Source organism: Monopterus albus, unplaced genomic scaffold, assembly GCF_001952655.1.
Source record: "Monopterus albus unplaced genomic scaffold, M_albus_1.0 scaffold112.1, whole genome shotgun sequence".
NCBI lineage: Eukaryota > Metazoa > Chordata > Actinopteri > Synbranchiformes > Synbranchidae > Monopterus > Monopterus albus.
Window position 1 is genome coordinate 1,144,269 of NW_018127992.1, and position 13,023 is coordinate 1,157,291.

A 13,023-nucleotide genomic window follows, 5' to 3' on the forward strand; every position below is an offset into this window, starting at 1 on the left:
GAAAGAGGCAAAAAGATAAAAACAGGTCTGTCACCCTGCTGCTTGTTGCTACATCACTGGATGCAAAAGATGATATAGTGAAGTAAATAAATTACTTTTCCACAGGCAGCCATCAGAATGCTTGCAAATTCTGGGGCTTCTTGCTTCTTCCTTTGCAGTTCATTGATGTTTTTTCCATGACATACTAAATTTGTGATTTATTTGGTGCATAGATCCAAAGTTAGATTGACAGCATTTAGTTTTTACAGAAAAGAGTGTAATGAAAACTGTTTTAAAACACAGATGATATTGGCATAAGAAATATAATCAGCTTACTTTGCAGAAGCAGATCTAGAAAATTTTGGATGGGGTGGCCAAGCTGGGGCACAGACTCATAGAGGAGTGGCAACCCCCCCCCGCCCCCACCTCCCGGACTGATGTGAATCATGCCAAGTGCTTCACAACAACACATTGAGACAAATGAATGCAGATATCATGCTACATCCGTCCATCCATGGGGAGCGGGACCCTATCCCAGCTGACACTGGGCGAGAGTTGGGGTGCACCCTGGACAGGTCATCAGTCTATCACAGTTTACAAGTAGCATAAAAGTGATGACAAAAATTGTGCATGTACCTGTTTTACAACAGGAACTTGGAACAACCAAAACGGTGAGCAAATCACTTTTCACGCTCAGCGCAAGAATCACCTTTTAGTCCATCTAACTGAAGTGGACCCGTTTGGGAACTACAGCTCTCCTCACTACAAGGGAACGGTCATGTTTTACAAGGTTACCAGAGGTCAGCTGGAGTGGCGAAGTGACAAACCTGTTCTGACGGACACGAAGCTCCTGGGAGATCCCGTCTGTAAACTGTCTCTGACTTTACCCAAGGTGAAGGAAGTGCTCTCAGAAAAAGTCACATTCTGTTTCAACTTTGATCTTCCTGATCAAAGAACATTCTGTATTTCCACTGCGTTTCTTTTTCAGAAAGTCAGAAGCATTAATCAGCCCATTACAGCCAGAGTGAAGCTATGTGAGGAGACAGGTGTGTGAATGATCTTTCACTTATATGTCATCCATACTGTCCTGTCTTTCTCTTCCAGTTCCTCTTAGTGCATTATTCCCTGTGTCTAAATCATTCATACCATTTCAGCTCAAATGTTATATGGGGCTGCACAAAACATGAGGTTTTTTAGATAGATCTTAAATGTTAGAGTTGAAAATATAATTGCATGACTGTAATAGCACCAGTAAGTAACTTTCAAGTAAGTTCGCTGCCTTACCTCCATCCTTCTTCTTCTGCCCACCCACCAGACTCCCTGTCAGACTCTCTTCTTCTCTGGCTGTCTGGGGAGCTCTCAGAGGAGGAGATACCCCTGCTGGTGCTCTCCCTGCATCTCCGTCGTAGCGCCATCCAGCTGGTGAAGCTCCGGGCCGGGGATGACCTGTCTGCTCAGGCCTTCCACGTCCTGGCAATGTGGAGGAGGGGGCTGCCCGCTGCTCCACACCAACCCAAGGCTTCTCAGCTGGCCCACTGCTTGGCCAAGAGCGGCCGGCCAGATCTGGCAAGGGAGCTGCTGCTGCGACAGGCTGGAGCAGGGCTCACCAAAATAAGAAAGCTGAAAAAGAAGGAATCACAGTTTTTGTTAATGCTGCTTATGAACACTGGTGCCAGCTGAGTTGCTCACAGTGCTTTGTTTGATCCACAAGAGGTCAGCATTGGACTAGGAAAGTGTGCTCTCTTCAGCCCTGAGTCAAAATGTGTAGCCATCTTTCTGGCTTGTGTAAAATGTCCACCTGAGATACATCATCAAACAGAACAGTTTATGGGTTAATGTAAGTTGAAAGGTTAGGGATTGTCTGAGCGATTGTTATGGGCATAAAGAGGAAATATAGTGTCATTCAGAACAACAAAGCAAAGATTAGAGAAAGTGTCTGAAACATAAATCTGATTTTGTCCATCAAATGGAACCTGTCTCTTGAGAATCAGTGGTGTCTGTTTTGGCATATGTGAATCAAGGGTTAGCGGCAGACCGCCACTTAAAAAACTAAGTGGGACATTCAGACAATCAAGGTCATGTATTTGAAACGATGTGTAGGATAGCCACTAGTAACTGGGACCTTTCATCACGTTGTGTTGTGTAGATTCAGACTTAAATAGTCAAATCATGAAAAAGGAGTTCTATAGTGTTTTGGTGATACCTACATTTTTACTGATCCCTAAACAAGCATTGTGTCTGGACATGTTCATCTGTACGTGTGGCTACAGTTTGAAATGCATGCCTCTTCTCAGGTTATTCTCACATGCAAAGTCTGACATGTTTGGAAGCATTGCCCTCTAACAGCGGCTTCACATTCTCACTTTATTTTGTACAGTAGTTGGTCTCACACAACCAGCCAGCCATCTCTTTTCTCTGTGTAAACAAACGCCGACACTGAGCTGTGACCTCTTTTAAGGTCCCTGACACAGAATCATCTTTACATCTTGAGCTTCTGATGGTAAATGATCGGATAAAGACTTATCTCTCAGTGTACTAAGGTATTTTTAATAGAAGTTGGAAAACTTAGAAGACACAGAAGTAATTTGTGTCTTTTTTTAATGGTGTTATATGTGTATGCTGTTAAAATATAGTAAAAATACTGATTTACATACAATTAGTCTATATATTTTGATTTGTGCAAATTTGATAACTGTCGTTAGGGGACAATGTCACATGGTACCAGTGTGGTAGTACTCGAGTCCAGGACTCAGACTTGAGTCCAACTCAAGTCCTGATTTTCAGGACTGATGACTCAGATTTGGACTTGAAGTTTGGAACATTGGCTGCATTGAACTTACAAGTCGGAGAAGGGGACGTTTTTTTAATAGGCTATAATAATTTGATATTACAACCTCTTGCTTGACTAAACTTTTCTGGAAGCTTAAGCAGCCAAACAGGATCATGTTAATATGAAATAACAGTCTGAGTTTACATTTTGCCCTTTCATGTAGGACTAATTCACCACTGCAGTTCAAAAATAGTGCTGTTTCTTTATTGTCATCTATACGGATCATCAACTGGTGCTGCCTGCAACTGCCTCTGCATGGGTTTCTATCCGCTGGTTTTTATGGGCATTTTCAATTTGCAAAGTTTAGAGCGGTGAGGACACTGTAATGCTCCTCAAACATAAAGGCCACATTTCCATCATGTTTTCTACTTTTCTCTCACTGTTTCAGGTTTGACTGGAGCTCTTTTAATAACATCATCTCGCTTCTTCTGCAATGATTTAATGGCTCCAGACTGGAAAATTAGCTCTGCTAGTTGTTTATCTCCACAAACCAGCTCCTACTCTTTGCATAATTCATGTTTTCTTTGGCTGTTTTTGGAAGGACACCTGTCATTCTAAAAAAATTACAAAAAATTTTGACAGTAACCATTGTCAAAAAGTCCTTAAAATGCTCCAGATGAATATTTGAATATCTACAATTCCATGATAACTGGGTGACCATGTGGTACCAAACACTTTGAGATGCATTCTCATGGAGCTACAGTCAATCCTTCCTATAACTAACCTTCACCTTGGTCGTCTTTTACATCTGTCTTCAGAGCCTCATGCTCCAGCTGTGTGACATTCTGCAGGCCCTGAGCTAAAGCTGGGGGGTAATGATAGATGCCATGTGTCCAGGTAGGGGGGCAGTGGACTCCTAGTGGAGAAAAAGGACACCACCCAACGCTGCAAATGGGAGGTCGGTTAATGAAGTAGGAAATGACAGCGGGTGGAGCTGATGGGTTAAACAGAATGATTGCTCCTGTTTCTTCGCTGTCACTCTTCTCTATTCATTAACCTTTTCTCTTCCCTTTATTTCCAGCCCTTCTGCGTTTACTCTTCACACTCCTTTGCTATTCTCTGCCCACTTTTCTCCCTTCTTTCCCTTTGGTATGATTCTAAAGGGCACATGTGGCATCACTAGCAGGAGAGTTTTGTGCCTCAAGAGTGTATGCCAGGAGGGGGTATCATTAGTCTGGCACAGGGCCATCAAACACACACACACACTGAGGGCCTCGCCAGAGGGAAATGTCACATTGGGGGCTCCCACAGCGCCAGGAAATCGTTTCTTCTCTCATTTTATCTCCCCTCTCTCAACCCTCTACATTATTGAAAAGGCCAATGCAGCAAAGCATTCTGGGAGGCTGCCCGTCGTCCAGTGGGGGAGAATACTTAGGGTTTGATGAGTTGCAAAATTCCCACAGAGTGCTGGCATAAAGAGATTCTGATTAAAAGCTCATCTGTTTACTGATTTATTTCATCATGATCTTCTTCTTCTGGAGTGCACTGACTTCCTCGTTTTGCCCCAATCAGTCGCTGCTCTCACATTCTTAGCTGTCGAGGTAAAACAGTGTGGCTGAGATGCATAAAAGAGCCGATGAACATGTGCGCTGTCACAACTCCTAACAGTTATCAGACTGTAGCAGTCACATCTGGGAGAAATCCAGACTTCTTTTCTCTCTTGCAAAAAACCCAGATTTGGTGTTAAATTAGCAGTTAGCATAAAAGTGGAGAAACTGGAAGGAATTATCAAAGCCTATTCATTAGCCATAGTTGGTTATTTTTGATTCAAGGCTGGTTTAATTACCCAGGCGCTTGCTCTTCTCCCAGAATTTGAACTGCTCCTTACTCTAATATGGAGCGTCCTTTCATGTCTGAAGCAATTCTGGTTAAGTAATAACATCATATAGGACTGTTTGGAAAAACAGATGTTGTGCACACACGCTAGCTGCATTAACAATCGATTTTAAATCACCCTAGCCAGGGCACCCTAAGGTCCCACGGGTGATGCCGGTCACCGTACTATGGTGAAGACTGTGATGAGTGAAAAATGGAGACAGCTCCTGTGTGGCTGTCTGTTCATACAAAACAAGGATGGATCAATTCTCAAAGGTCATTCTCTGGCTCACACCCTGGCCCTTATTCCATCCCTCTGTGTATGTGTTTGCGTGTTGGAGGGAAATAGACAGAGAGAGAGAGGCTTCTCAGGTGAACTGCTCACTGGTCCATGACAAACTCTTCATTTGGGCCTCATTTCAGAGCCAAACAGGGCAGCTGGGTTGGGCATCTGTGGCCGGAGAGGCACAGAGCCTCCACTGCAAAGTGCAGAGCCGAATATTTTAGGCTGGATAATCTATGTTCCTACATTAACAATGAATCACATGGCTGTTATGTGAAAAGAAAAGAGTTGCTCATATTGAAGAAATTATTGCTGATGTGATTTGTCATTCCCTTCAGCTACACAGAGCGTTTTAGAATCCTTCAGTTCACTGTTTTGATTTTACGGCTCACAACTTTATTGTTTTGGTTCCAAAATACAAAGACAGTTGTTGCGAATTTTGTACAGTGCCAACTGGATGCAGTTTTAACAGATAAGCCGTTGGTCTTTACAGGGGAATTTCTGATAGCCTAATGAGCCAAATTAGAGACAGATTTTATCCTGGGTGGCTGCCGACTTGATAAAATGTTGGCAAGCTGGCTGAACCATTAATATAAGCACAAAAAACAATATGTGCAGTGGTTTAAAGTTCTGCAGCAGTGTTCTGCTTCGTGCTGTTCTTCTGATGCACAGAGTCCAGATTTACATCATTTTTGCATTGGTCCATGATTCGAAGCCGCCAACTGTGTAAACGCACACAGACATGATCAGACAGATACAATCCCAACAACATCCATAGTCCTTGCTGACCAGTTTCTGATGGAATTAAATTGGTATTGTTTACTCTGGAAATCCTCCAAGATTGTGTGAGATGTTATGAGACAGAGGAAGAAAAAAGGTGGAAAAAGGCTGGGATGACGGAGAGAGACACGCAGAGAGCAACAGGAGGGGTGAAGAGGTGTTAGAGGAGTGATGGGAGAGCGAATCTATGGAACATGAGGGAGAGAGGGTGTAGCAACAGTGTGCCCGCTGGTGTGTGAAACGTCAGGAGTGTGTGTATTGAAGCGTGATCACAAGGCGGGGAGAGTCATGGAGACGGCTCAATTTCTCCTTCACACATATGCACACACACACACAAACACTTCTGGTTTGGCTGTGAAGAGCTTTTCTGGGTTAGAAGGTCAAAATGAGCGCAGTGCTTGTCCTCCCATGACAGTTGTGTTTCACATATAAAATGCACTCTGCACTTCCATAAACTTAAAGATGTGCATTCAAGGTGCTGGCTATTTTCTGAGGTCAATGTAAAATTATCTATAATTGTTTTAATAATTCATTTCTGATTTTTACAGTCTATTTTACACTCTGTCTAATACTGTCTATATTCGCTTCTTCTGAAAATATGCACCTCATACCCCTGTCAGTATGTCACTCAACAAAGAAAGTCACATTTATTGTCAGCGGTGGGTTTAAGCTAACAGACCCTGCAGCACTCGAGACCTTGGTTTCATTTAAATCTCATTTTGTATTTTTAATATAATTGTCAGGCTGTCTATTCTGAAGTATTCTTACATGTTCTGAGTTGCCTGCTGTTTACATAGCTAAAAGCATGGAAGACTCCTAAGACAGTGCTGACATCTCAGCACAGACAGAGCCATTCTTCCCCCGCCACCCACATATGGATAATATGAATAATTGAAGCAACTCTGTCGGCCATGAAATAGGTTTGACAGGATCTATGCTGTGTTTATACTGAATGTTGTAATTATTAATGCCTGTGGATTCTGGGAGGTGAAAGGGCACAGGGATGATTCTAGGATTTTTGTTTTTCCCTGATAGTCAGTTTTGTAACATTTATTTCTGTATTCTGTAGTCCATGTTTGTTTTTTAATAAGCTCCTCCCAACTAATAAAACTACAGTACATGCTATACCAGCCAGCTGTATGGACATCCTTTCCTATTGAATTGAATGCCTTCCTGTTTATTTTGTAACAGTATGTTTTCAGTTTTTATTGCCCCAACAGACAATGAATCAGGACTTTTTCTTCAAACAACCGACGGCAATAATGTGGCTTCCAGGTCAAAGTGCGATATATCCACACATCAACATGAGTCTGATCATGTTTACAAAAGCTAAGACTTGAGTGTTTGAATCCACAAGCAGTATTTATGTATTTGGTCCATTTGAGCCTTTGGACTCTTTGAGATGCAGAGCAGAGTGGAGCTGCTAATATTTTAGTGCCATGCAGCAGTGTTGGGTTCACTCAGCCTAGGGCGCCTGTTTCATGTAGCCATTTCCATGAGCATCTTCTTAGTCTCTCCACTGAAAGCCAGCAGTCTGTCCGGTTGGCTGACCTCTCCCTGGTCTTTGAGCTGTACCCCTTGGCCAGCGCTCAGCACAGCGGCTGCAAAAAGAAATGAAGCAAGCCAACGGTACAAATCTTCACAGTGAGTGTGGCTGAAATACACATGGCTATGAAATGTTGGGATCTACTAGTTTGTGTGCATCCACTATTTATACCCTCTGTGGCAGAAAACAACTCTATCAAGCTGAAGAGTTGACTTTTCTTATCTATGCAAAATCATGCAAATAAGTCCCATTTTCACACTCACATATTTATGAGTGTTACACATTTGTATCAGTTTGTTAATATGTGAAACCACATATAAACAAACCAGTGAGTGAGAAGCACGGAACTACAGACAACCTCATTTTGCTTTTTGCCAGTTAGTTTTCTGTTGGTGACTGATTAACTGACTACATGTTTCAGCATTACTCCAGATTTAACCTCTTTACAACGGCTTTACCTGCTCCATGGAGAACTGCACACATGTAATCACTGTAACAGAAGTTCACAGAACAGTGTTGAATCTCATAGCCTTGTATCAGTAATAGTTCTGAGCAGGTAATATTGCAGATATTTTCCCAGAGAATAGACCCGGCACCCTCCAGCAATGTCCCCATTACAACCCGACAGTGTACTCAGTAACCCCAGAATCTCTCCATTAAATACTCTCTCACTGTCCAAGTCTTTCTCTCTCAGTTGTAAATGGAGCTGCTCCAAAAAATGATCTCTCTCACTGTCCAAGTCTCTCTCTCGGTTGTAAATGGAGCTGCTCCAAAAAATGTCTTTGACCATTTCCCTCTTTTGTGTTTTAGCAGTGAGCAAACAAATGGAACAGAACAACAGACACGCTCTCCGGTGATTAAATGAGATACACTGAAACTGTTGGCTCTTTCTTGCAGCTGTGAAGCCATGACTAGTCCGGACAGTGAGCGAGTTAAAAGCATCTCTTCCTGAAGTCGGCCAGATAGATGTTCAAGTGAGAGAAAAGTCATGTCTGCTTGGTGTCACAGACATATGTTCACACATCTGCAGCTGGCTGCTGCCCTGTTTATGAGTGTGTGTGGTTAATACAGTGTGTTTCATGTGAACTGAAGAGCATGCTTACAAATACTGCATTTGTAATCACAGAGACTTGTATATGCGTGTCTATATTTGAGTGTGATTTGGGGTACCTGAGAGACAGTTTGAAAGCAAATGTGCCTTTCTGCACTTGTGTTCTGCCGGCACCATTAGGCATTTCTCAAACAGCTGTCAGCTTCTGCCAAAGTGTTTCAGCTGACTGATCCTTAAACTGGGCCAATAAGCTCCCACGCAAAACCCCACATTCCCTGTGCGTGGACATATTATATTGCTGCATCAATCTCAACACATCACTCCCCATCCTGCCATCCATTACCCTCTCTAACCATCTTTCCTTTCCCTGCTCATTTCCTCATATGTTTTCTTGTTCTGCCTTTTTTCTTTTCTTTCACTTTGCATATTGCTCTCCGTCTGCTAGGTTATGTGAAACGTGTTGGGAAATGATGCTGCAAGTCTTAAAGTTAAAATCTAAAACTTTTTTCAAGGAAACTTTTATTTTTGACACTATTAATGGTTACTGTTTCTGCAATAGGCATTTAATGTAATTACATTCTAGTAGAGACAAGCACTGACACTCGAATGACACTCCAACTCCTCCCAAACTTAGACACTTGAACATAGGGCATTTTTCAATACCAAGTATGTCAAGTTCAGATTCTCGTACTTGGTAAATTTGAACTTTAAGTACAAACAGGAGAACGGGAGGATGCACTAGTCTCTGTGTGCAAGCTGGTTATAGCTAGCTGGTTAGCTAGCAGCTACTAGCTTCTGGATGCAGACTCTGAATTGGAACAGTACTTGGTCTGTGACTGATGACATTTTACAAGTCCACAACACAAGTACAGAGAAGTACGCATAGTGTAAAACACCTTAGGAGTCTTTCAAAGATGGGTATGGCATCAAATATTTCTGGCAGGTGAAAGCTTTTGCAACCCTCCATTATCCTTTCCAGAATCATAGCAAGTGCATGTCAACCATTGATGAGTGATATCAATCAGATCACAATTATTACAATCATTTTAGATCTACTTAATTAAAATGTGAGTTTGTTTGGCTGTGCTAGAAACACATGTATTGTATTTCTTACAGAGCAACTGCTTAAAGAATGTTTACTGTAGAATTAAATCACACTTACAGTTGCTTGTTATAGAAAGAAATGCATCAAATTCATATTTCTGTTGACCTGGTAAAAGATTTTTATTCCTTTATGGAGCAGACATGTGCCCATATACTGCATGTACAACTGTGTAGGGTGTGAATGTGTGAGACCATATGTTTTTATGAGTGTTTTAGAGTGTGTGTGTGGCATTGCTGGAGGCTAGAGAAGCACGAGGAGCTGAACCGTACAGTACAGCATCTCCTCTGGTCCCACCCCCTGCCCTCCAAGTGCCCCCCAAGGACAGCCAGCCCATTACAGTAATTAACTAGAGAGGGGGTTGATGGGATGGTGAGAAAGAGAGGAAGAGAACACAGTATGAGAGGCAGAGGAAGTGCTTTTGAGTGAGGAAGGAAAGAAATGGAGGTTAGGTTTTGGAAAGGGGCGGGGGCAGGGTGGGGGGGTGTTTTTTGCCAAGGCAGCAAGTGGGTGGGGGCTGTTGCCTTTCTGTCTGCCGTTAATCCCTGAGTGACTTTCACTGCGTACAGTAAGCAGTGCAGCGCAGGCCAGAGCTCCTGAAAATTAATCTAGCAAAGAGCCTGAGATGTGACTGCGCTGAGCCCCTCCCCCACTCTACACCTCTTCCACCCTGCTAAAAGACTAGGGAGAAGGAGAGGCAGCGAGTGGAAAGGGAAGAGAGAGACAAATAAGGGAGATAAGCTGCTGCTGCTGCTGCTGCTGCTGAATTGTTCAGCAAGTGGAAGAAAAATGTGGAGGATAGAAGGCAAAGGGGACAAATGAGCAAAGGAGGGAATGATAGGAGGCGGTGAGAAAGGAAGGTGGGGGGAGAAGCATTAAGGAAGACCGTGTGCACTCGCTCCACTGACACACATATACAACCAGCTAGCTATAACCAGCTTGCACACAGAAACTAGTACATCCTCCCGTTCTCCTGTTTGTACTTAAAGTTCAAATTTACCAAGTCTGAACTCCCAAGTAGGAGGATTCTGTAATCCCACCATGATGTCATTTTGGCCTCGTCATCATTATAAACAACTGTCTGATTCACTTCTTGTGAATATGCTTCATTATGTTTGTCATTTAACTCTTGCTCAAATCAATATCATATTCGTTTAGGGATTAATTCACTTGTTTCTGTGATGCAGAAATGTGTGATTTATACCCTTGTTTCCAGTCTTTATGTTTAGCTATGCACAGTTGACACGTGCTCACTGCAGATGCTGTAAAAAATTATGGCAGTTCAGAGACTTTGGGGCAACATTTTATTAACTATTTGAGTCATATGCTTTGTAATGAAAAAACATTGCAGCGATGTTTCCCTGATGTGTTTTTAATTGTTTTGAAAAACAATGGCGGTTTATGGTACAGATGAATAAATTAATCCAGGGTGGAGACTGACAGGCATTAACCACGAGTACAGCAAATTCACTGCTGGTGTTAGTTTCTGCATGAAGACTGCTGAAAATACTACTGATATAGAAAGTGACCAGCCTTATCCTTTAAGTAATAGTTGCTGGCCGTGTCTGGAAACAACACTGATGAAAGAACTGAAACTAAATTAAATCAGTGAGGTTGCAGGCTGTAGAAACTATGAGCTAAAAGATGCTGCGATTACTACAAGAAATAATTTTCTGTATAAAGCAGTGTTAGTGCACTGAAATTTATAGCAGGCTTCTTGTCTTACTCTCAGAAAGAAATCAGATAAGTGCATTTACTATAATGTTAAACTCTTCTTACTGCAGGCAATGCCACCTCTTCTAGATAAGCAGATGTTTGTGGAAGGTTGTGTGAAAATTTTAAAAACCTTTACATGACAGGATTTAATCTGGTGTTTGAGGAGCAGCGTCAACCAGAACCAGCTGTTGTGGGACAATCCCATTACTTATAGCAGAAATAATCAATTGATCATGTTGCTAACTGGGGTGCATTTCATCTGTATCATGCACTTGAATCACAGTGAGTCTGGATCTGGCTCATGGCCGCCATCACACACCATCTCTCTCTCCCTGTCCCTCACACATCTTGTTTTCCTTGTTCTTCACCGTTTAAAAAAGCGGTCCACATCAAAAAATGAAAAATAAAAAGAGAGACTTGTTCACTATTATTCTGATGAAAGCATCTGGCAGCTTCACATATTGGCCTTGACACAGCTAAAAGCTTTGTACAGCGTGATGGCGGTTACATCTTTTGAGGAATGAGGCAGTGGCTGCAGAGCTTTGTAGCTGCGTCAGCTCACACACACACACACACACAAAAAGAAAAAGCATGTGGATGGTGCTTTCTAAGATGAAGTTCAGTTTAATCCTCATCCTCTCTTCTTCACCTTCTGCTGCCTCCAGGGTGTCCAGGCAGAGCCAGCCTATTTTTCCTTCCTCACCACTAGTTTGGTTATCCTACGTGCAGCCACAAGTAACTGACAGTGGAATCACACTGTATAGAGAATGGGATAGCAATGCAAGAACACCTATCTATCCATTCATTTATTTCTATCATCTTCTGTCCCATTCACCTCCAATCTCTCCAGCCATCATATATCTTTATTAGTGGCAGCTGCTAATCTTCCTCAGGGTGAGAGCAATAACCAAATACCATATTGTTGCAGCCGGATGAAAGGCTGATGATGAATGAGGACAATACTAAACAATCTCCCCAATATCCTCTTTCATTTAGTAAGCTGCCCCCAGGGCCAAAAGGTGCTTATTGAGCCTTGTACTGCAGCGATTAGCCTCAGGGCCCCTGCACGCCTCGCCTACAGTGGGTTTCACTGACCTGACACGTCTTGAGGATGCCACTGCTGCTCCTTTTAATGCCCGCACTGACTGCCAGACTGGGCACAGCGGGGCGAGTGAGGGGACGGCATTTGTTTTATCCAACTATGGAATCAAATATAGAAGTGCTATGAGCCACACCAGGCGGTTGAAAGATCACGTCTACAAATCACACACCTCACAGTTCCACTTCAGACCTCGAACAGTCGCACATGCAGCTTGTAGCCACCTGTAGACTCACGTTATGAGGCATTAAACCGTGCACATGTAAGAGATACGCTGATCCAGAACAAGGAGTGCAAGGAATCTAAAAATATGTAAATGTCATTTGATAATCAATGCGCTGCAGCGATTCTGAAATGTTCTTTATGGAAAAAAACGGAAAAATATCAACTACAGCACAGTTTGTGTGTGTGCACAGAATAGTGGTTTATTCCCCATGTCATCAGTCAACAGTGTAAAACAATGAGCATAACATCCTCAGAAGAGAACAATGAAATATCCCTGTAAATCATTTGAAAAGAAAAATAAAGCAGCTTGATACAACACTTTTCAATGCAGTGTAGGAGACCCAGGGCACTTTTCCATTCCAACACTCATGACGCAGCCACCAGGAGCAACAACTTGGGGTTCAGCATCTTGCCCAAGGACACTTCGACATGTGAACTGGAGAAGCCGGGACACAAACCCCTCCAGATAGAACACAACCTGCTCTACCTCCTGAACCACAGTGTATTTGTGCACATAGAAACTGAAAACCTTCATTTCTCTCTCATCTTCTGATTTATGTCAGTGATGTTGTACACAATCATTAAGTGCACTTATCT

General features: G+C 42.6%; 1 protein-coding gene across 1 annotated transcript in view; it reads left to right on the forward strand.

Annotated features, from left to right (window-relative positions):
- The window catches only part of dthd1 (death domain containing 1), a 6,701-nt gene extending 5,042 nt beyond the window's left edge, over positions 1–1,659 (forward strand). Inside the window, exons 9-11 of the mRNA XM_020611366.1 lie at positions 630–871; positions 968–1,025; positions 1,295–1,659. Coding sequence (XP_020467022.1) covers positions 630–871; positions 968–1,025; positions 1,295–1,659 — 665 coding nt within the window. The remainder of the gene's footprint in view (positions 1–629; positions 872–967; positions 1,026–1,294) is intronic.
- The last annotated feature ends 11,364 nt before the right edge of the window (positions 1,660–13,023 follow it).